A 21569-nucleotide genomic window follows, 5' to 3' on the forward strand; every position below is an offset into this window, starting at 1 on the left:
AAGAGCAACCCCAAGGTACATAATCGTTAGAGTCACCAGGGTTGAAATGAAGGAGAAAATAGTAAGTGTAGCCAGACAGAAAGGTCAGGTTACCCACAAAGGGAAGCCTATCTGACTCACAGCAGATCTCTCAGCAGAAACCCTACAAGCCAGAAGAGAGTAGGAGCCAATATTTAACATCCTTAAAGAAAAGAACTTTCAACCCAGAATTTCATATCCAGCCAAACTAAGCTTCACAAGTGAAGGAAAAATAAGATCTTTTGTGAACAAGCAAGTACCACCAGGCCTGCTTTACAAGAGCTTCTGAAAGAAGCATTACACATAGAAAGGAATAACCAGTATCAGCCTTTCTAAAAATATACCAAAAAGTAAAGAGCATCACCATAATGAAGAATTTACATCAACTAATGGGCAAAACAGCCAGCTAACATCAAATGGCAGTAATCCTAAATTTAAATTGACTAAATCCCCCAATCAAAAGATACAGCCAAAACCCATCGGTATGCTACATCCAGACCCATCTCACATGCAAGGATACATAAAGACTCAAAACAAAGGGATGTAGGGGGACTTGCCAACCAAACAGAGAAAAAATAAATAAGTAAATAAGCAGAGGTTGCAATTCTCACCTCTGATGGAATGGATTTTAAAGCAACAAAGATCAAAAGAGGACATAATGGAAAAAGGATCAAGGCAACAAGAAGAGCTGATGAATCTGGATGTGTACATGCCCAATACAGGATACATAAGACTTGTAAAGAGACTCGGACTCCCACACAGTAGTAGTGGGAGATTTCGACATCAATATTAGATAGATCAACAAGATAGAAAATTAATAAGGATGTCCAGGACTTGAACTCAGGTCCGGAACAAGTAAACTTAATAAACATTTACAGAACTCTCCACTTTAAACAAGATATGCACTGTTATCAGTACCACATCACACCTACTCACAGGATTAAAGGAAATATTGGTTGGCCGTTATTAAGCACAATTGATGGTATAAGGGAGGTTTTCAATACCCATTTTAGACTGCATTCTAGCCTGGGCAATTAAGCAACACTTCCGTTCTCTCTCCCTCCTCCTCTTCCTCTTTGTTCCTCTTCTTCATTCCTTTCTTTTCTTTTCTTTTCTTTCTTTCTTTCTTTCTTTCTTTCTTTCTTTCTTTCTTTCAAGATGAATCAATAGATTTATCTCAGCATTAGTAAACAGAGTGAGGAAAAGAAGATATGGTTATAACATAGATTCCATCTAGTAAAAAACTTACTGGAATGTAGGTTGTCAACTAATAAACTACTATCTCCTTAAGTTTCTTCTGATAATAAGAAATAATAGAATAGTATTGGACTAGTCACATGAGCATTTGGTTTCTACTCAAAGAATAACAAGTAAACCAAAATAAGTTAGACCATACAGTGAAGTAAGTGTTGAAGATGAATTAAATTCATTGCATTTATTCAGAAATTAAACTTTTAGTATATTCTATTCAGCATAAATGAGGAAAACACAATTAGCAGCATTACTTGTGATTCTGTTTCTATTGTCTATCAAGCAATATATCTGCCCTGAGAACCTTGCAGTGTCGCCGTGATGATCGAATAACATATATTTAGAACCACCATGAGTTTATAAGTTCATAATATGCTGTACAGAATCCCTTCTTGTAAACTGAATATATTAATATTATTTAACAACACTTCTATTTTGGCTTCCGAATTATATTTATAATTTAATTACAAGACCCAAATACCTGACCTAGTAGAGCAGAATAGTTAACTTCAAAACACTTTTTTAAAAGCGCATACTTTGGATTTATAAAGTGCCTTGTGTTTGTACCCAAATAAAAATAACACCATCTAAGAATTCTAAACACTCTAAAGTGAACGGTTACTTAATTGGGGCCCCCAGGACACAAACCTCAAGTCTCCTGTGATCTATTTTAGAACAGTTTGAGTATACAGAAAATAAAATGAATGAAATTTCAAAGTAAATCCGTGAGAGATTAATCTGCATACATTAACCAAATCTAACACTGCAATACGTATCTTTTTTTTTTTTTTTTTTTTTTTTTTTCTTTTTGAGATGGAGTTTCGCTCTTGTTACCCAGGCTGGAGTGCAATGGCGCGATCTCGGCTCACTGCAACCTCTGCCTCCTGGATTCAAGCAATTCTCCTGCCTCAGCCTCCCGAGTAGCTGGGTCTACAGGCACGTGGCACCATGCCCAGCTAATTTTTTGTATTTTTAGTAGAGACGGGGTTTCACCATGTTGACCAGGATGGTCTCGATCTCTTGACCTTGTGATCCACCCACTTCGGCCTCCCAAAGTGCTGGGATTATATGCATGCGCCCGGCCTGCAATACATATCTTATACCCCACACTGATACAGACAAGAACTTCCGTCTCTAAACATGGGTAGACCTGATCATTTCCTTAGGACAGACGGGATAGGCTGATGAGTTGTGACAGACAAATATAATACTCTAGACTGAGTTTGATTTGTACTAGTAATTGGATAGTTTGTTTCAATTGCTGGAAAATATGAGTTCACAATTCTAAAATCTGATGAAAAGGAAAATTTTCTTAAGGCTAGATAGGAACATATGCACGACTTCATTCTTTGATGGCTACCTCAGGCCAGCTATTTATTGAAGCTATCAGTCACCCCTCACCAGATTTCAGATTCTAATGATGTGATTGCTAAATATTTTTGGTATGTAACAAAAAACACATTATTAATTTCAGAATATTTTTTATACAAATAACTATATGGCATAAATTAACTTTTTAAATGAAAGCGATTTAAATTTGAATCGTTTTTAAATGTCACAATTCTATTAAGTTGGTAAATAAGTAAGTGGAGTTATACTGGGCAAAAATCGACTTAGAAATCACCATCCTAAATCTAGATGGGTGTGGTTCTAGGTTTTGCTTTCACAAGCTTTAGTCTTATTGCTTTTAAATTGAGATGTATGAGGAGAAGGGGCTTCTATTCATGAGAAGAGGAAGGCAGTTCCTACTTGGACTGTTGATTTGGATTTAGTTGGGCACTCAGTTACTGAGATTTGGAAGGAAGGAATGGTGGGTTCTGATGTAAACAAGAAGGTGTGGAATGCAGGAAAGGAGTAGAATGCAGAGCAAAGTATAAGGCTGGCCACAGTGGCTCAGGTCCGTAATCTCAACACTTTGGAGGCCTAGGCAGGCGGATCATTGGAGGTCAGGAGTTCAATACCAGCCTGGCCAACATGACAAAACCCTATATCTACTAAAAATACAAATATTAGCCATCGTGCTGGCACATGCCTGTAATCCCAGCTACTCAGGAGGCTGAGGCAGGAGAATCACTTAAACCCGGGAGGCAAAGGTTGCAGTGAGCTGAGATGACACCGCTGTATGCCAGCCTGAGCGACAGAGAGAAACTCCATCTCCAAAACAAAATAAACAAAGAAACAAAGTATAGGCTACATTGACTCAAATTGGCCATAAGTACCTATGGAAAGGAGGAAATCTGGATGTCGTTTCTGCTGCTGATCTCTACTGTTACATTTTCACCTCTGTTGGGTTGTGGGATTAAGATTCTCCGGGGTCATGCTCTCTCTTCCTTTCCTATCCTCCATCACGATGGAGAGATTCAGTCAAAAGTCCACTGTTAGTGGACTTGATAGTATTGGTAGTGTCACAAAGAATTGTCTATTCCAAGAATTTACATCATCTTTTCTTCTTAGCAAAAGAAAAAATTAGATTTTTAAAAAGTTCTTAGTTACTAAAATAAGAGTTTGAAACAAATGTTCCAAGTTAAGTGAGGGCCATTAAAAATGTCATATATGTCTCTGGAGTTTTGATTTTTAGAGAATTATTAACACGTAAAGATTTTTAAAGGACATCTCTAAATTCTGATTCATAGTGGCTACTTGTTCACTTAGAAAGACTGAGAGCGAAACTAATATTCATACCTTGAAAGATTTTTTAAGTGCTGCAAACACACAGACAGTGCTAACAGGATTTTTAATGTTAAATGCCACAGTTTTTTATTGAAGCAGATCTTTCCAATTACCTAATAATACAATCATAGGCTTTGTGGTAACGCTAGAGTTGCATTTTATGGAACTGAGTTATAAATAATTATTAAACAATAATTTCAAGGCGAACAGTAGGCTTTAGTGGCTAAAGAATTTCAAACTCATATGATAATGCACATTTTCTTGTAAAACTTTCAGTTATAAGGGACTTTTATAGCCAAGTACAAATAACTATAAAACCACTACAATAGAAAATAAGCCAATACTTTGATTACATCTTTTACTAAAGAGTAATGACATTTTCTTTCTATGCTCACCATCACTGTAATTGTCCCAGCCTCATTTCACATACACTTGTCTTTATCATTTTCATCACTTTCTGTTATAAGAAGCAGAATAATTTTGCTCTAGGTTACAGGACTACACAGAGCTCTTTAATCTGCTTCTAAGTATATTTAAATGTCACAAATAGCAGAAAATGATAGAGAAAGAAATAAATTTTGTTCTCAGTGTTATAATGCTCTGTGTAGTTCTCCAGGCAAACATAATACAGAATTAAGAAATCCACATATATTTTCTGACAGGAATTCAAGCCTCAGCTTTTCTATTTTACTGTATGCACCATGGTATGACATTGAGAAGTTTAGAGAAGATAGTTTTTTTCATGTACTTATGTTTTGCGACATAATTTTATCTATTGTGCTTGCATATTCTTAATTTAGTTGTTCCTGTGGACTTCCTGTTTGTATTTAGTTTCCTTATACACAAGCATAATTAAAATATTTTAATAGATCTAATTAGCATTGTATTTCACAGATAAAAATTATAAAACTATTGAACTATAGGTGACGTCAACTGTTATCCATCAATTGTGTGCAGGCAAAAGTTCTCGTAAACTGTGTTAAATTTAAAAGGATTTTGTTTCACAAAAATGTTAATTTATGCTACTTTTATCAAATGAACAGCTAAAAGTTTGATGTAATAATTTTTAAATGCTGCCATATTAAACAATGCTATGAAACACCTTTTGTCAGGTGGTATTTTAAGAGCCTATTTATGTGATATAAGAGGATTTCTGCCCTTAACTTATTCTTTTTCATGTGCTTTTTCTACTGGGAAATACTTTTGGATGTATTTCTATAAATATCTTAATTATAGAAGAAATTGTAATTAGCTGTCTCATCTCAATCTTTGCCAACAGTAGAGAGAAATCTTTGGAATCAAGACAGAGTCTCACAGTAAGATGAGTCTGTGTTTTTTGATTTAAGGATAACATAAAACAAAATTCTACTAGAAACCTGGATACTTTAGTAAATGTCAATTCTATGTTGTTTATAAAGTGTTAAGATTTTCTTTTTTTCTCTTTTTATCAGAGAAATATAAAGGCCATACTGATATCAAAACTATTATGGAACAAACCGCTATCAAGATCTCAGTACAAAATGTGTTCTTATAGCAAAGTAAATCCTTTCACATAAATGAGTTGTGTGATGTTCCAATGTCAGTGAATTTTTAGCCCACTAACAACCTGACTTAAAACACAGCTGTTTTTTTCTGTGCATTGTTAACTAGTATTATAAATCTGTCAGACAAATAAAATGTGTCTCCCAAAATGTAAAAGTTTATAAAACTAGGACATTATTATGTAAACAACATTTTATTTTTCAGTTTTGCTTTTTAAAGTGTTCCAGAAGTAATAGAATTACATGTTTATGTCTAATTCAGAGAGACCTTTTTGAAAGATTAAAAAGCAAAAAATGAAAACATATTACTCAATTATGAAATACAAATAGTCATTAAGGCAAATAGCAGTTTAAACTATAGCATATGTATTTTGCCTTTGCCTCATAAAATCAGTCTGTCTTGGTATTTTAAAAATCATATTATCATAAAATTTAGATTATTGCAATTCAGGTACTCCAGGCTATCTGTTCAGCCAGAGTTTGACTGTTGGCTGTGAAAATAGAATAGAAGAAGAAAATTGGCCTGCAGGATAACTGTAATATAGTACTTCCTTTAGAAATAAAAGCCCTTCAGTTATTGCAAGGGAGGGTTGGTTTGTGCCACTGGAATGGGCATTGCTTTATTTCGGATTCTTAACAGAAAGAAATTACTTGAAATTAGTATGACCAGACTGCTTAAACCCATATGTTCTTAAACACAATAAAAAAATAATTAGAACTATATTATACAAAGCAAACTTTTTACAGTCATCTTTCTTTTTATTTTAATTTGTATTAAGTAATATTTACTTTTTCTGATTATAAATTACAATTATATTTATAGAAATGTAAAATATAGAATAGTATATAGGAGAAAAGAAAATCTCAAATTAACATTGTATCACATGTCCTTCTAATATTTCTATTTGCAAATATATGTTTATCTACTGGGAAAAAAAAGAAATGAAAGTGTTCCTAGTATTTCCTTTTGAAATAAAAGTGTCCCTTGGATGTAAGATTCAAAATTCTAGCATAGGAAACAAAGAATGTAGCGTAAATTAAAAGTGAGTTTCAATTTAAAAACATTTTGGTATCCTCAAACACACACATGCATATACATACACACATAGTTGTTTCAAAAGAATCCCACTGTAGAATAAACTGATTTCCTTATTAAATACATCTCTGGAAAACTAAAATCAGAATAAAGCTTTGACTTCATCATATTCTGCAGAACATCTGGATTGTCTAAAATCTCGTATGTACCGTTTATTTTGATCATGACAATGCAAGTTTGAGTGCCATCTATAAACAGACACAGACGCATCAACAGACTCTTCCAGGTTTGTTTATGCGTCTTTATAATGGTCCACAAGGATCCAATATGGTACTACATTCTCATTCGTTTATTTCAAAACACTAGTCTTTGCCTTTGCATCTTAGGAGCATGGTGTCAATGGAAAGCATGGAACTCAACACTGGAATTGTCAGAAAACTTTTAATGTATTGATGAAAGAGGTGGTAAAATGCAAATAGAATTCAGTGAGGTATTTCTGGGTAGTGTAGTCATAATAGAAATAGCACCTTCAGAAGTTTCTATTTGATGATGGTTCTATGTTGATATTCATTCACATGTGTTTTCAATAAACTCGCATGCACTCACACAGAATTTACATTAGGTTAGATATGTGCTTAATAAGAAGAACTATTTCTGAATATTTAGCTAATTCAAACATACTTAAAAATGTATCTTATTATATATTCATTTAAATTATTTCTAAAGTTACATGCAGTTAAAAATAAATCTGGATTAAAATTATTCCCACCACATGAACTTAGGCAAATCATTTAATCTCTTACTCCTTGTTTCTAGGAATTTATTATTATCCTTTACCTTAAAAAAATCCTCCCTGTCTCTCAGGCACTGTGTTCTGGGACTTAAATTGCCCCCTCCACTAAAGATTCATATCATAATTTTTGTATCTATGTTATAACAACTTTTATATAAGTATTTGTTTTAGGTTCATCTATCCCAATGAATTTGACATTTTCAAGAGCACAGAGAATTCCAGTCCCTAGGATGTATATTTTTTTTCAAAATCCAGTGGGTACCTAATTCTCAGGTAAGCACTGTTTGGTAAATAAACAATACAAATAATAAATATAAAAATAATAATTATTATTATTTTTGAGACGGAGTCTCACTCTGTTGCCCAGGCTGGAATGCAGTGGCCTGATCTCAGCACCCTGCAACCTCCGCTTCCCAGGTTCAAGCAATTCTCCTACCTCAGCCACCCAAGTAGCTGTTATTAGAGGCGCCCGCCAGCACACGCAGCCGATTTTTGCATTTTAGGTAGAGATGGGGTTTCACCACTTTGGCCAGGCTGGTCTGGAACTCCTGAACTTCTCAGGCGATCTGCCTGCCTCGGCCTCCCAAGTGCTGGGATTACAGGCGTGACCCACTGCTCCCGGCCAACGATAAAGCATTATAACATGAAAGATGAGTTATTATTTTGTAACAGGCAATTAGTTACATATCAACTCTCTTCTTGACTCATTTTAATGAATCTTAAATTTGTGCTTTTGTCCTTACATTAAGAGTCCCAGAGTTTCACTAATAGGGTTAGGGTAATACACCTACTACAAACCCGGCCAAACGTAAGACAAAATATTCTTAGTTAATTTTCAAAGGATAACCTTTGAAAAGGAAAATTTCAAGGAATATTACTAATTTGGTATTTTTTATTTTTCTTCCTTTCATTTTATAGTTTTCTATATTAAAACATTATGATTTTAAACATCAATTTCAAAGGTAAAAAAAAAATTCCTTATGCAGTGTACAAATATCAAGGAAAAGCACTTTATCTGAAAAGGTAGAAAAACCACCATTGTTAAGCATAGATTAATCTAACTAGCTTAGTCAGATGAAATACATGTGGAGATTTCTCTATCAGAGAATAAGGACAATCAAATCATAATTTAGATCAGAAGTGTCAAGAACACTATAAAAAATCTCTAAGTTTATCTTTTTAGTTATCTAATGTAAATGAGTATTAGCTTATCTATAGTAAACCAGATAGTAAAAGTAAATCAAGAGAAAATTACTATGTCTTTTTATACTGCCCCTTTGAAAATGTTTCCAATATTTGGCAATAACTAGATTTGGTGGCATTTCATAAAAGAGTAACAATCTAATTTAATTCTAGTTCTAGTTTTTTATGATGATGTAATTTCTTTTATTCTGTAAAAATGCAAAATCTACCATGATCAGCTGTGACTTATTCAAGGGAGAAAAGATCACAATTTGTACATAACTCTAGTCTTTTTGCCACCTTTGAATAGAAGAGATGATAAGAGAACAGTTGGGGAAAATAAACAAGATCGATAGTGACAAATCCATGGTTGTTTTTGTTTTTGTTTTCTCATCACCGATTTGTAATTCAAAAAATAAAATATAATTTTATGCCATAGTAAGTGGGAATAGCTCAGTTTGGTAAAAGGACAATACTGTTGGTGATAAAACACACCACACAGTGCTGCAAATAGATTTTTCCTGTGAGTGGTGTTTTGCTTACCCAGAGGATTAGTTAGATAATCCACATGGAAGATGTTGCAAATTAGCTTCCCAGGCTTTTCCAGTGTGAATACTGCCATCATATGCAATGAAAGAATATATCCCTTTAAAATCTATACACTTTTATTAATTGCTAAATTGGGTTTGAAAAATCAGGAAATAATATACGTTAAGTACTAACAAGCTGCTCTGTGATTCCCTTAGTCAGTCTGAAGTAGATGGGAAATATTACAAATTCCTGTTGATTGGAAATCAATCAACTTTATCACAGGCAAAAAGTAAAATTTTAAAGCCTTATATAAGGTGGTTTACACTTACTGGACTTGTAGAGCTTATTTATATGTTTTCCTTAACGATTAATTGGAAAAAAAACCATAAATTAACCTTCTTACAATGAATATATTAAAAAGTCAAAAAGAAACAGTTTTGATATTGACTAAATTGGCTTCTCAGTAATAAAATTAACCCACAATTCTCTGTTTGCTCCAGTCTGTTTTGAAGCCCTCTGTGTAATCAGTCAAGATTTTTGTCTTGTAAAGGGGTAGACCCCAGCTCAGTCTGGGGTCTTCAAAGTCAGTTTACATTTGTCTTGTTTTGAGAGAGTTCTGAACGCGCAAATATAAATATAAAAAAACAAATAATAAGAAAATGAGTAATTGACATGAATTCTTTAGAAGTAAGGGGGAAAAATTTGTTGAGAAATCCTCACTTTTGTTCGTGGAAAATGTGCCAATAGTCTGAAAGGCTGGCTAACTCTTTGGGAGCATAACAGCTAACACATTACTTTTTTTTTTTTTTTTTTTTTTTTTTAATGTTTCAGTGAAGGAAGCAAGATACTAAAAGCTGCTTTCTTCTTTGGAAGCCTGATGTCATCAATATGCTATTTTTGCTCTTTGCCAGGTTAACAGAATTTATTGCAGCAATTAATGCAAAACATATGTGCTGAAATACCCACATGAAAAATATAATTGCCCTCAACTTAATTTGCTACCTTTCAAAAGCCTGTTTTAGCTACCTTTTCTCAATCCCTGCAGTTAAATAGAATACAAGTGTTTTTATGAAAGAAGAGCTAAATCACTAAAATTAATTTTCTCATCTGAAGCAATTTAAAAATTATATTTTAAGTGGGGGGAAATTTCCGCAGAAACTAAAGTCTACTTTGGGGAACATGTTTGTATTACTGACCTTTAAGTCAATTCCAATTGTTAATTCACACTTCATTTTTGTTACACATAACCCTAAATAATCACACTCTGGTTATATTGACAATGTCCTCACTATCTGTATGTATGGAATTCCTGACAAAATCTTCCTTCAGGTTGAGGAAAGGAGTGTTTGAGTTTCAGGAAAGGAACACAGAGGTAAGGACGAGTGAGGAAAAGTTGTTACAGGTATTTTCATGGACTCTTTTGTCCACATCAAATTCCTTTAACTTCGTTTCTGCGCGGGTCCCCCACCCATGCAGATAATCGTAACTTACGAGTGTAACCACTTTGCAGTTCTAAAGTCCAAAGTTCCAAACCATTTATATGGTTTCCTTCAATTTCTCACTCCAAATTTCAGAGTGTTTCTAAATTATCCTTGCAAAGTCAGAAGACAAATTATAGAGTCAGTGGCATTAAGTTTGAGAAGATAGTGCTTTTCCTGAATACAAGGATACCTCCCTAGTTCACAGGCGTTTGGGGCTAGGGGAAAACATATGAGGTTAAAATCAAAGGCAGAGACAAGAGAGAGGGCCTGGCTTAGTTACTACTTTATTATTATCCATTTTCTCAGTTTCTTCGGCTGTAACAATGGGAAATGGCATGTTACCTATTTTAGGGCTGCTTTAACGATGCAACGAGGTTCAGTAAGTCGTGAATGATAATGTAAGGGAAAAATCTATTTGCCAGGAGAACACTGAACAGTTACTTTGCCAGTGTTGAACATGGCACTGAGGATATATTTAGTCTTGAAATCTACAGGATTTAACAATACCACCTTATATGAAAAACACTGAAGTTCTAACACAGTCACAGAAAAATCAGGATCACCCAACCACCAATCTATCTCGATAGCACAGCTCCCAAAAACCCTCTCTGGACCATCCCATGTTTACTCCCAAAATCGGAAGAGGAAAAATCCTGTTTTAACAAAACGGTGTCAGTCAAGTACGGGCCTTGGGAGAACACAGACAATTTCTGGATGTGCCCAGGAAAAAAGTTTATGGAACATCCCCGCAGCAATTATCAGCGGTCTAACAGGTGGCACTAGAGGCTAGTTTTAAAGAAAACTTTTTCTTTCTTTTTTTTTAAGTTCTTATTTTAGTCTAGCGACACCCAAAGAGTAGAATGTCCAAAAGATAAAGAAGCGGTAAAGGGATAGGGCTGGGCATCAGCAAAGTGGAAAACAGAACGTCTGAGGCGACTGCTGTGAGTCGCACCCAAGCGAACCCAGTAAGAGATGGTTTCTTAACCCTGCAGCGAAAGTCGCAGAATATTTCCTTCCTCCGGCTGGCGCCTGGTGAACCCAGGAAAAAGGATGGAAAGGAGACGCGTCACTTCCAGACATCACACTGGAAAGGCAAGCTGACAGCAATGTGAAAGGCAACAGGGCGATTGGAGACGTCGAATCAAAGGCTCTTGCACAGGTCAGGACCTGCCAGGCCCGTCGGAGGCGCACGGACTCTCTGGGAGGGTCTGACACCCAGGTAAGGAGGGTCAAGGTGGCAAGGACGACGCTGTGCTCTCCCAGCGCCAGCACATCCGCGGCAGCAGGCAGAGGGCGCACGTTCGCCTCTCGCGCGCTCCAGTCTCCTCGCGCTCGTGTTCGCGTAACTTTGCGCCTTCGCGCTCGGCTCGCTCCAGCCTGTATCACAGTGAGTGCCCAGCACCGTCCGCCCGGAGGCAGAAACCCCAGAGCAGAAGAGCGTCGGACTACCCCCGCTCACCCACCCTACCCCGGGACGGGGGCCGTGGCACTCTGGTCGCGCTCCGGGAACTGGCTTTGGCAGCCAGGCGCGGAGAGACTCGTGCACAAAGAAACCCACTGGCCTCCAGCGGCTGGGACTGCGTTACGCGCACCCGGAGGTGTTTGTTTATGGTCTCATTCCTAATTTGACGCAGAGTGAGCAAGTAGTGAACTGTTTAGGGGACGCCGTTTTCCCTTTGCACCAAGGAGCCTGGACCTAGCGGAGAACAGTTTGTGGTTAAGACACCCTGATGGTGGGTGTGGTGGCAGCAAGGAACACTTGCTCATCCCCCTACTGTCTGTACCCGTAAAGCTCTGCTTTGTGCTAAAAATTCTCAGGACACACTTCTGTAATTTAATGAAGATTGCATTATCAAATGTGGGATGTGTAAGGCGAAGAAAAAAACAAACAAACGCTGTGGCCACTCCTGTCCATGGCGAGGATTATTCACAGCAGTTTGTACAGCGCTGTCACGTGCTTTCCTCCTCCTTCCTCACCTACTATTCTCACCTCACCATGTGGGTTTGGATTTGTGGATTTCCACCCTTTGCTTTCAGTGGAACAGCGGGACATGGTTTAGAAAATGAAGGGGTAGGGGATGTCCGCACTCAGGGCTCCCAGTTTGATAAGGTCACTCCAAATTTGAGGCTTTATTTGCTGAACTGCTGTTGATTCCATTCACCCCTCCATATGCATTCATTCCCACAGTCAAAGGGCAAGCATTTTAGCATTTTCTGGCTGATCCTTTTAAAACGTTCCTGGATAAAATATTTTCTTAGAAAGAATCAAAAGTGTGTGAACTTGAGAAGAGAAACAAACACAGGCAGCCCCCTTACCCCAACCCCGTTTTAAGCGTACGGGTTTTTAGGGATTTAATAAAAATTGATTAGCCAGATGTTTTATGTGATAAATGTCTTTTTCTTAAGCAAATGATTTATATATTAACATTGACTTTAAAACCAAACTTTTTTATTTTCTTTTAACTTGCAAAAACTTTTTTTCTTTGTAATCGACCACCCTTCCCTCCTTTTTATTTTATTTTTTTCCCTCAAAGGAAGCTGGCAGGCGGCAAACTAAAACTTGCTGACTTTCAGATTTTCTTGGAGAAAACCTCCTGCCAGGTTCCGTGAACTACCTGATACCAACCAGCTGGGAACAGACTTAAAGAAATCAAGTGGGGCACATGTGTCCACACCCAGGACACAATGAGGGATGTCTTCCTAGGTGGCTTGACTGGTGACGTGGAAGACTTGCATTTTATAAATGTCGCAATATTGTTTTATCAATATTTCTAAAGCTGTTACAGAAGAGTTGGCTAAGATTTTCGATTACTAAGAAGCAAATTTCTAATGCTGGTTTTCTGGATGAATAATATAATTAACATTTCACACTGCAGGTTAACCCTGTGTTTAAAAAATCAGTGGAAAGCTACTTGTGTACTTGGTAAAAGCCCTTTATTGACCCTCCCTGATGATAAAATCCAGATCTCTGGAAACAGAACCCAAAAAGGGACACCTGCATCTGTTCTTCTAAATCTCTCAATTAGGAATTAAAGAAACAAGGTTTATTAAATGTTTTTTTAAATGTGCATGTTAAAAGATAAACAAAGTTGAGGATCTTGACAGAAAATTACTTGTAAAACTTAATGTTCTTCCATGAAATCCATGTTTCCCCTTATATCTATTATTTTTGACAAACAAAATCATTGGAAGAATGACTCAAATCAAAAGTAGCCCACATCACAGATTTCTTAGTAAATGTTTATAAAAACTTATCAAATTTTGATGACTTGAGGAAAGTTTTATTAATATTTTCTTGAAGATCTTATGACTTGAAAAATGTAACTCACAAGAACACTTCTTTCTGTTTTCATGTACTGAAATTATTAAATCAAATATAGCATGTAAATATATTTTACCTTTAAAAATCCCTTCCAAAAGTAACCAGTTGATGTTTAAAAACTGCTTATATTTTATTTCAGAAAATTTTTAATTAAGTTTTTTTTAACATTATAAAGAAAGTTGTTGTGGAAAAGTATTAAAAACGATTGAACCCTTCAAGAAAACACCAAAATTTGAATGTTAAAATGTAGACAATACACAAAGAGTGTTACTAAGTTATTTATTTAATAATGAACTTACTAAGAGCAACGTGAAATTACTAAGTTGTTTATGTGACGAAGGAGCAAGCCACAATGAAATTAAAGAAATAAAAAACTTTACTTAAAACTTCCTAAACCTACTAAAAAATGTGAAAAATATATCTAATATCTGATTCTGTACAGTATTTTGTTTTAAATTTTTATATTAAAGTGTTTTTTATTATAGCTCTCAATTTCTCGTGTTTCAGGGAAAAGACAATTTTATATAAAATACAACCATATATAACACGTGGCAATGGTGTTTTATTACACAGAGTTTCCTCTTTATAGGTGCAGTCACTTCTGAGTTAGAAGTGTTTCCAACTAACTTTTAACCTTAAAATAGTCAAAACAAACAAACAAGCAAAAACAAACAAAAAACCCTATAACCACAGTGACAATAATATAAAATATAAAATTAAAAATATTAATGGTTACAGTGAAACTGTTTTGTATCCATAAATAGATTGTTGTTGCTAGAAGATTTAGTATCTAAAAGATACTAAAAGTATGTTAGATACTTTTAGTATCCAAAAGATACTAAATTGCTCATTTATGACAAGGACTGGAATAGTGTGATTATAAAACATAAAAATAAGGAGACTAAGGTATCTGAGTGAACATTTTCCCCACTCAAATTATTATTATCAATACGAGTCTTTACAAAGATATAAATTCAGAATGAATTAATTTCATGATAGATTTTGAGAGGTTACAAGAAGTTTCTTTCTGGGACATTCAAAATATTATCGTAGCAATTCAAATTGTCAGTAAAAGCTTAAACAAATTTGCTGATAATCCTGTTAATGACCTAGGTCAAGTGTTAACTGTTGTGGGTTATAAAATAGTGAAATTAAAGTTTCTTCTACCTTCAGGCAAAAAGCACAGTTAACCATGGAGTGGGGGGTTGGGGGAATGTAGGGGCTAGCTATTAGGAGAGCCTATTAAATTACAAAAATGTATAATGCATTCAATTATTTAGTCTAGCATGATGAAATGCTATTAGAAGCAAATGTAAACCCTCTTCCAAACCAGAAATCTTATAAAGATGATATGATAGCTAAGTTCTCTATTAATGTTTCAATCACTGTGTGTTCTTATTTGAGGAAAAGTGTTTATATATGAAAAGTTATGCCAATTTACTTTTCATATATAAACACCTTTTTATATATAATTTTTTAAAATGGGAAAAAATTATTTATTTATTTTTCCCAACATTTGCCTAATACTCAAAGGGAGACTTATAACATTCATATGCAAGTTTTACTTTTAAGCTTTAAACAATCACATAGTGTCCTCTGGTATTTAGAATATTTATGTTTATAGAAATACATTTTATAGAAATAGTGTCCCAGCCATTCAAAAAAAGTTTTTAAAAAATATTATATAAATATAAATATTTAATTTTATTCAGTTTTATTTTTTATACTCTGATTTTCATTATAAATAACTTTCTGGATAAATGTTAATGCAATTTATAAGCTCTTTTGAATAGAAAAAATGATTCCTGTATTATGTACTGATGAATTTATATGCATTGTGCCCCAGACTGCCATAAATATATAAAAGCATTTAATGAGATTAACCAGTTCTAAAAGTTGTGAACTAATCACAGTAGATAATTTTATTTTATGTTCAGTTTTAACTTTGTTCCAATGTTATTTCTGTTTACGAATAATAATCCATCTGCTATGGAAACAGGGAGTAAGTATATAGACTTTTAAAATAATACATACTGTAACAATCATATTTTGCCATAAAAAGTAACCGATTTCCCATTAAAAGTATTTTTAAGCCATGTACACAGACATACCTGATAAGAATTTAATAAAGTTTTAATGAAGTTCTGTTTAAGTATACAGTATATACGTTTAAGTACATAGGCTAACTACTGAGTCAAGTGCTCATTGGAATTATGAATGTTTATTATCATTGATGAGTCTCTATTATCCCCTGGAGTCATCTTCTTGAAAGCATATAAGAAAGATATTTGTAAATATATTAATAAAATAAATTCAGATTAAACATTTTCTAAGTTATTTTTCTTACCAGGGACCCATGGCATTTCAATATTGATAGTTAATGGGCAAATCTCAGATTTAAAAAGAAATCACACAACTGCAAATATCCTAGCTATTAAGTCAATGGCCTGGTTTTGTTCTCATTTGGATCTCTCAGGCCTAACTTCATAATAGATTAAAGAATATATTCTAGTAAATACCCTCCAGTAAATTTCCAGTACATTTTTATAGTGCTGAAATGTTTCAAGCATATTATTTTAAATACAGTTTCATATTTCATATTTCAAAAATTATATCAGAAAATGCCATTAATATTATTTTTAAATCATCACTCCTCCCATATACAAGTTTTCATAAGAATTGCTTTCTATTGAGATTACACTTGGAAAATTTGCCTGGCAATCTTGGCATTTTCACTTTTTATGTAATTCAGTACGACTACGAGCCAAGCTATGGATTAATATTTAAAATCTCACTCAAGTATTACCTAAGTTAAATCACCTTAAATTTGTTTAAAAGCTTCCCTTCACAATCACAGGAAAAAAAAGAGACACTACCCATAAGACACAATCTGGAAAGAATAATCCCATGAATGATGAATAGATAAACTTTTATCCAAGCAAATTAAATGTAATTATGTCAGCTTTCTGAATACATTTACTTTTCTCTATATATATATTGTTAATACATCTGTCTGTATAATTATGTACATCATGTCCCCAAACATGCATGAGGTGAGGCTTATAAGCAATTTGCATTTGATTAACCCTGCTTCATTAAATTAATACTCATTAATTTTATGTAAGTGTGAAATACTTTGGTGTCTTTTTTTTTCTCTTGCAGTTTACTTAAAGGTTATGTTTTCCACAAAAATACTATCAGCTACATTCTTGTGCATAATTAATTCAGTAATTTCCATTATCTATGTAGTTCATAAATGTTCTATCTGAGTTCATAAACATTCTATCTGGAAAATATAATTCATCGTGGCAATGCAGGAATTGTAATGCTATTTTTCTAGTTATTGTCAATATTTTAATATCTACAAAAAATTTAAAACATTAATTTTAATTTATTGATGTCACCTATTATATACATGCTACCCATTGTACAAATGACTACTTTTATCTTTCATTCAGAAGAATAGTTGCCCATTACTTTCAAATAAACATTTTAATTTTGTTTTTAAAAGAAAAAGGCATTTGTGGGTAAGATAACTTTCTTGATCTTTATATTTTAGAATTTTTATTTTCTCAGTTAAAAAAAAAGATACAGAAAATTTAATGAAATCTGCCAAATTGATAAAGGCAGTCGTAAGGGAGGAGATAAATTACTGCTCTATTAGCAGTGAAAGTGGGTCATTGAATATCAGGCAGTTTTTACATTTAATAAAAAAGTTTCCAAGTATTTTGTTTTGGTGTTTTTCAAAATAAGGTACACTCTATAATATACAGCAGTATTGGCTTGATAATATATTTTCTAAGGAGTGATGTATATAACATGATGTTTACACATCAGTTGCTCAGTATTGTTAACTTGCAAAATAAATTGCTAAATGTTGTTGTTATAAGTTCATAATCACTAAGAGGAAATTAGTGTCCTAAGTGTGGCTTTCAACTAATCAATTATTTAGAGAAGTTTGTTTTAAGAGTTAGTGACTGTATTCACAAGTCGTTAGGAATAGATTACAAAAGGTATACAGGAGAAGGACAGTGTGTGTATTAAGTAGACGGTCTTACAGAGCACACTGGTGACCTTAATATTAGGTTTGCACCTTAACCCATCGAAAAGAAATGAATGCCCATTACAAGGATAATAAATAACCCAACATCAAGAAAATGGCATTTGCTGCGTACGAACATTCTCTCTTAATCTACTATTCGGTTATTTACTATATCTTCCAAGGAGCTAGTCACTATTCATTAAATACATTCTCCTATTTGTACATAAGCCTTTAAGCAAAGAGAATCCAACCTAAGCTTATTGTAATTCCTGTAAATATTACTTATGTTAAAGTGGCATATGCTGCTCCTTGGAACCTGTACGGCAGAGCAAAGCATTGAAATTAGGTAGGGATACACCTAACTTGAACACAGCCCTCGCAACACAAACACACACGCACCTCCGCTTCGACAAAGTCTCATTTCCCTTTAGTCCATTCATAAATGCCATGATCCCAAGTAGGAACAACCTGTCATTACCTTTAAACACACTAAAGACTCTAGAGAGGAAGGCTGAATTTTCTTCCAAACTTCTCGGAGTACCGCATGGTCATAATTAGAAAATAAAAGACTGCCTTGGCCATTTGGCAATTAACATAACCGGGTTGCAACGCTGGAGAATTTTCTTCCTTGCTTGCTGGTCATATTGGCCAACAAGGTAATTGCCCGAATTGGTATCAGATTAAAAACACATTGTGAAGGTTTAGACCATGTAACGTTGTCTCCCGAAGTGTTTTAGAAAAGACAGCAGGAAAAAAAAAAAAAAAAAAAAAAAAAAAGGCACATCCTTCGTTCAATCTCAGAGCAAACTGCTCTGTTCGGAGGCACCTTCGCGACGCGCCCGGCCCGGGTGAGAACGTGCTTTGAGGAGCGAGCGCCCGCGGGCAGCGCTGCGCCCCCGGCGGGTACCTGCCTTACCTTCATTGGGGGGCTGCGGACTCACTTCCCCGGAGCCGCGGAGAGCAGAGCAGCTGAGCAGGAGGAGGACGGAGAGGTGACAGTCCATGTTGCCGGGGCAGAGGGCAGCGACAGGAGCATAGCTCCCCGGAGCATGCCACGGATGTGAGCGGGAGCGCCCTGGTCGCTGGAGAAGTTACCATGCTCCGCTCGCAGGCTGATGTCAAGTTTGACACTGGAGATGAGGAGGAGTCTGGCTGCCTGAGCCGGCCCCGTCGCGGACGTGCCTGGGTCCTAGCGCCGCCGGCGGTGGCGCGCAGCTGGCTCTGCAGCCCCGAGCTGCTCGGGAAGGACACGGGGTGCGAGTGGGGGCGCCGCCCGCGGGGCGGGAAACACTGAAGTTGTGATGAGGACGCGGTGCTGAGAACAATGCACCCCCTTTTGTGTTCCACGAAAAGTAGCTGCGTTACAGTTTGCTGTCCAAGCTCTGGTGCTCAATTCACAGAAGAAATCAGAGTCATATGGCGATGCTGCTGCGAAAGGAGCTGAAATGCCACAGGAACGTGTGCTGTTGGAAAAGAGCAGCCTTTCTTTAAAGAGTCCATCGCGTCTGTATAATTGAAATAATTGTTGTCGTTATTCCCGTACTGTGTTCTATGTGATCATAACTCTCCATGGGTTCTTTGTGGTTCAGAAAGACACTAATACGCAGCCTGGATCACAGAGGCTCTGCATTTCTACACCAAACGTCATCAGGGCTTTTAAATAGATCTGGTGCCCTGATTCCCAGCGCACATGGAGCATACTTTGGTTTTTAAACGGGGAAGTAACCTTCATCACCCTAGGAGAGTGAACAAGTCCAGCCCCAGCCTTAAAGTCATACAAATCAAACCTAAATTTCTCAAAAACACATATCCCCTCCCTTACCGTCTCACATTAGGATCTCTGGGTCCTGGGAGAGAAACAATGCATAATTCGCCGCTCCTCCATTCCGCTTTCAGCCACTGATAATCTGATAATATTGGGATATTCTTATGCCTTAACTTTCCAAATCCAAAGGCTAAATAATAATGTCCTTGTACTTTCTCACTTGTTTTACACCATGGTTATCAATAGTCTCTGTTATTTTTAGTCCCATTGCTGAACAACCTATTGCGATCTATTTCAGTCACAAAATTTTGTAATTTATATTTTAATAACTATCACGTACCCTTAAAATATGTGGGAATATCATTATTCAGATATCCTTTCACCCATCTATCTCTTCTTATTCTCAAAAGAAAACAAGATTATTAAATTCCTCTCACAACTTCAGAAGATAAAGGTATGTCGATAATTTAAAGATGAGTGATCAATTTTAGAACTCTTGGTAATGAAATTTAAATGAAAGTTTCCAAAGGCCTTGCTAATGATACCTTCATTTCACAAACACAATGACTTTAATTAGAGAGTACAATGTTCACTTGGACTTAGGTTAATGATGCCAGATACTAGTTTGATGACTGGGGGTGGGGAGGTGGGGTGGATAGAAGGAGCCAGGGGGAAACAGAGACCCTGCTCCCTTTTCTGTGTGTTCCGGCTTACTTTGTGTCTCTAACTTCTTCCCACATTGTGTCACCAGAGGCTGTGGAACCCTACAGTGCAAAGTCTGTCAGAATTGAAAACAATAACAGATACTGCACAGAAAGCTTAGATAGTGGTGACTCTGGTGTTTTTCAAAGTTCTAACACAACGCTTACATTGTTCCAAAGTTAGATACAAATTTTCTGAAACTTGAAAGAAACTAAAATCTTATCTGGAATTGACAATTTGAAAACATTCTGGAGAACTTTTCAATGTGCTGGCACGCACATGCATTGCCTCCCACACACACACACACACACACACTCACACTCACGCTACTTCTCCTTTCACACTTGGAAACTTAAAAAGTGCTTGTCACTGGGAAAAGAGGCATTCATGTTTGCAGAAAGCTACAAGAGTGGCAAAATGAGAACAAAGCAATACCTGGCCTGAAAACAGGATGCAAATGATAGAGAATCTCTAAATTGTCAACTCTGTCATGAAAAGTAAGATTTCCATTATGTGGGCACCATTCTGGACAGATGGGGAGGAAGGAGTGACGCCAACAGGCAGAGATGAGCGATCGATTTGTCCACAGCAAAAGTGGAAATGACAGAGGTGAGGGCAGCAGGTCCAGGCAAAGCCTTATTAAGAAAGCGGTAGTTGAGTTGCAGCTTGAAGGATGGGTAGGAGCTCACTGGTAAGAAAATGGCTCAGAAGGCACTGCAGGCAGGCAAGACCAGAGAGTGTCCAACTGAGGCAAAAAAAAAAAAAAAAGGCATTTGGCACACCTGGAACGTAGAGTGTGTTAGAGCATTTGTAGTAGAAAAGGGGCCATGAAAGGAGGTAGGGACTGGAGACAAAGTGTAGGGAAATATTCTTCAAAGGACAGATTGAAAACTGCAGAGATTTTGATGCCACACGTCAACGATTTTACAATATATTTTAGACCAAAGAGACACATCAAAAGCATTTCAGCAAGCAGTAAATTGATCATGTCTCCGTGTGGTGACAAAATTTACTGACAGCATAAAACAGGATGTCTCCACCTGGTGCAATACTTATTAAGAAGTGACACCTGCTTCCCACCACAGACCAACTGGATCTAAACATCCGAGGTGGGACCCTGGAATCGGCCATTTCACAAGCTTCTCAGGTAATCCTTGTGGTCCCTGGAGAACCACTGCTCAGTGCGAAGGAGGGAGTGTTAGAGGTAGGCCAGTCAGACTTCAGGCTATTCTTCA

General features: G+C 36.0%; 1 protein-coding gene across 4 annotated transcripts in view; it reads right to left on the reverse strand.

Moving 5' to 3' along the window:
* The window catches only part of EPHA3 (EPH receptor A3), a 384770-nt gene extending 365771 nt beyond the window's left edge, over positions 1-18999 (reverse strand). For all 4 annotated transcript variants that reach the window (XM_078358560.1, XM_078358558.1, XM_002761290.6 and 1 more), the window contains exon 1: positions 18784-18999. In XM_078358560.1, coding sequence (XP_078214686.1) covers positions 18784-18871 — 88 coding nt within the window. In that variant the 5' untranslated portion in view covers positions 18872-18999. The remainder of the gene's footprint in view (positions 1-18783) is intronic.
* Between the last annotated feature and the right edge of the window lie 2570 nt (positions 19000-21569).

The sequence above is a fragment of the Callithrix jacchus genome, chromosome 21 (genome assembly GCF_049354715.1).
Source record: "Callithrix jacchus isolate 240 chromosome 21, calJac240_pri, whole genome shotgun sequence".
Classification (NCBI taxonomy): domain Eukaryota; kingdom Metazoa; phylum Chordata; class Mammalia; order Primates; family Cebidae; genus Callithrix; species Callithrix jacchus.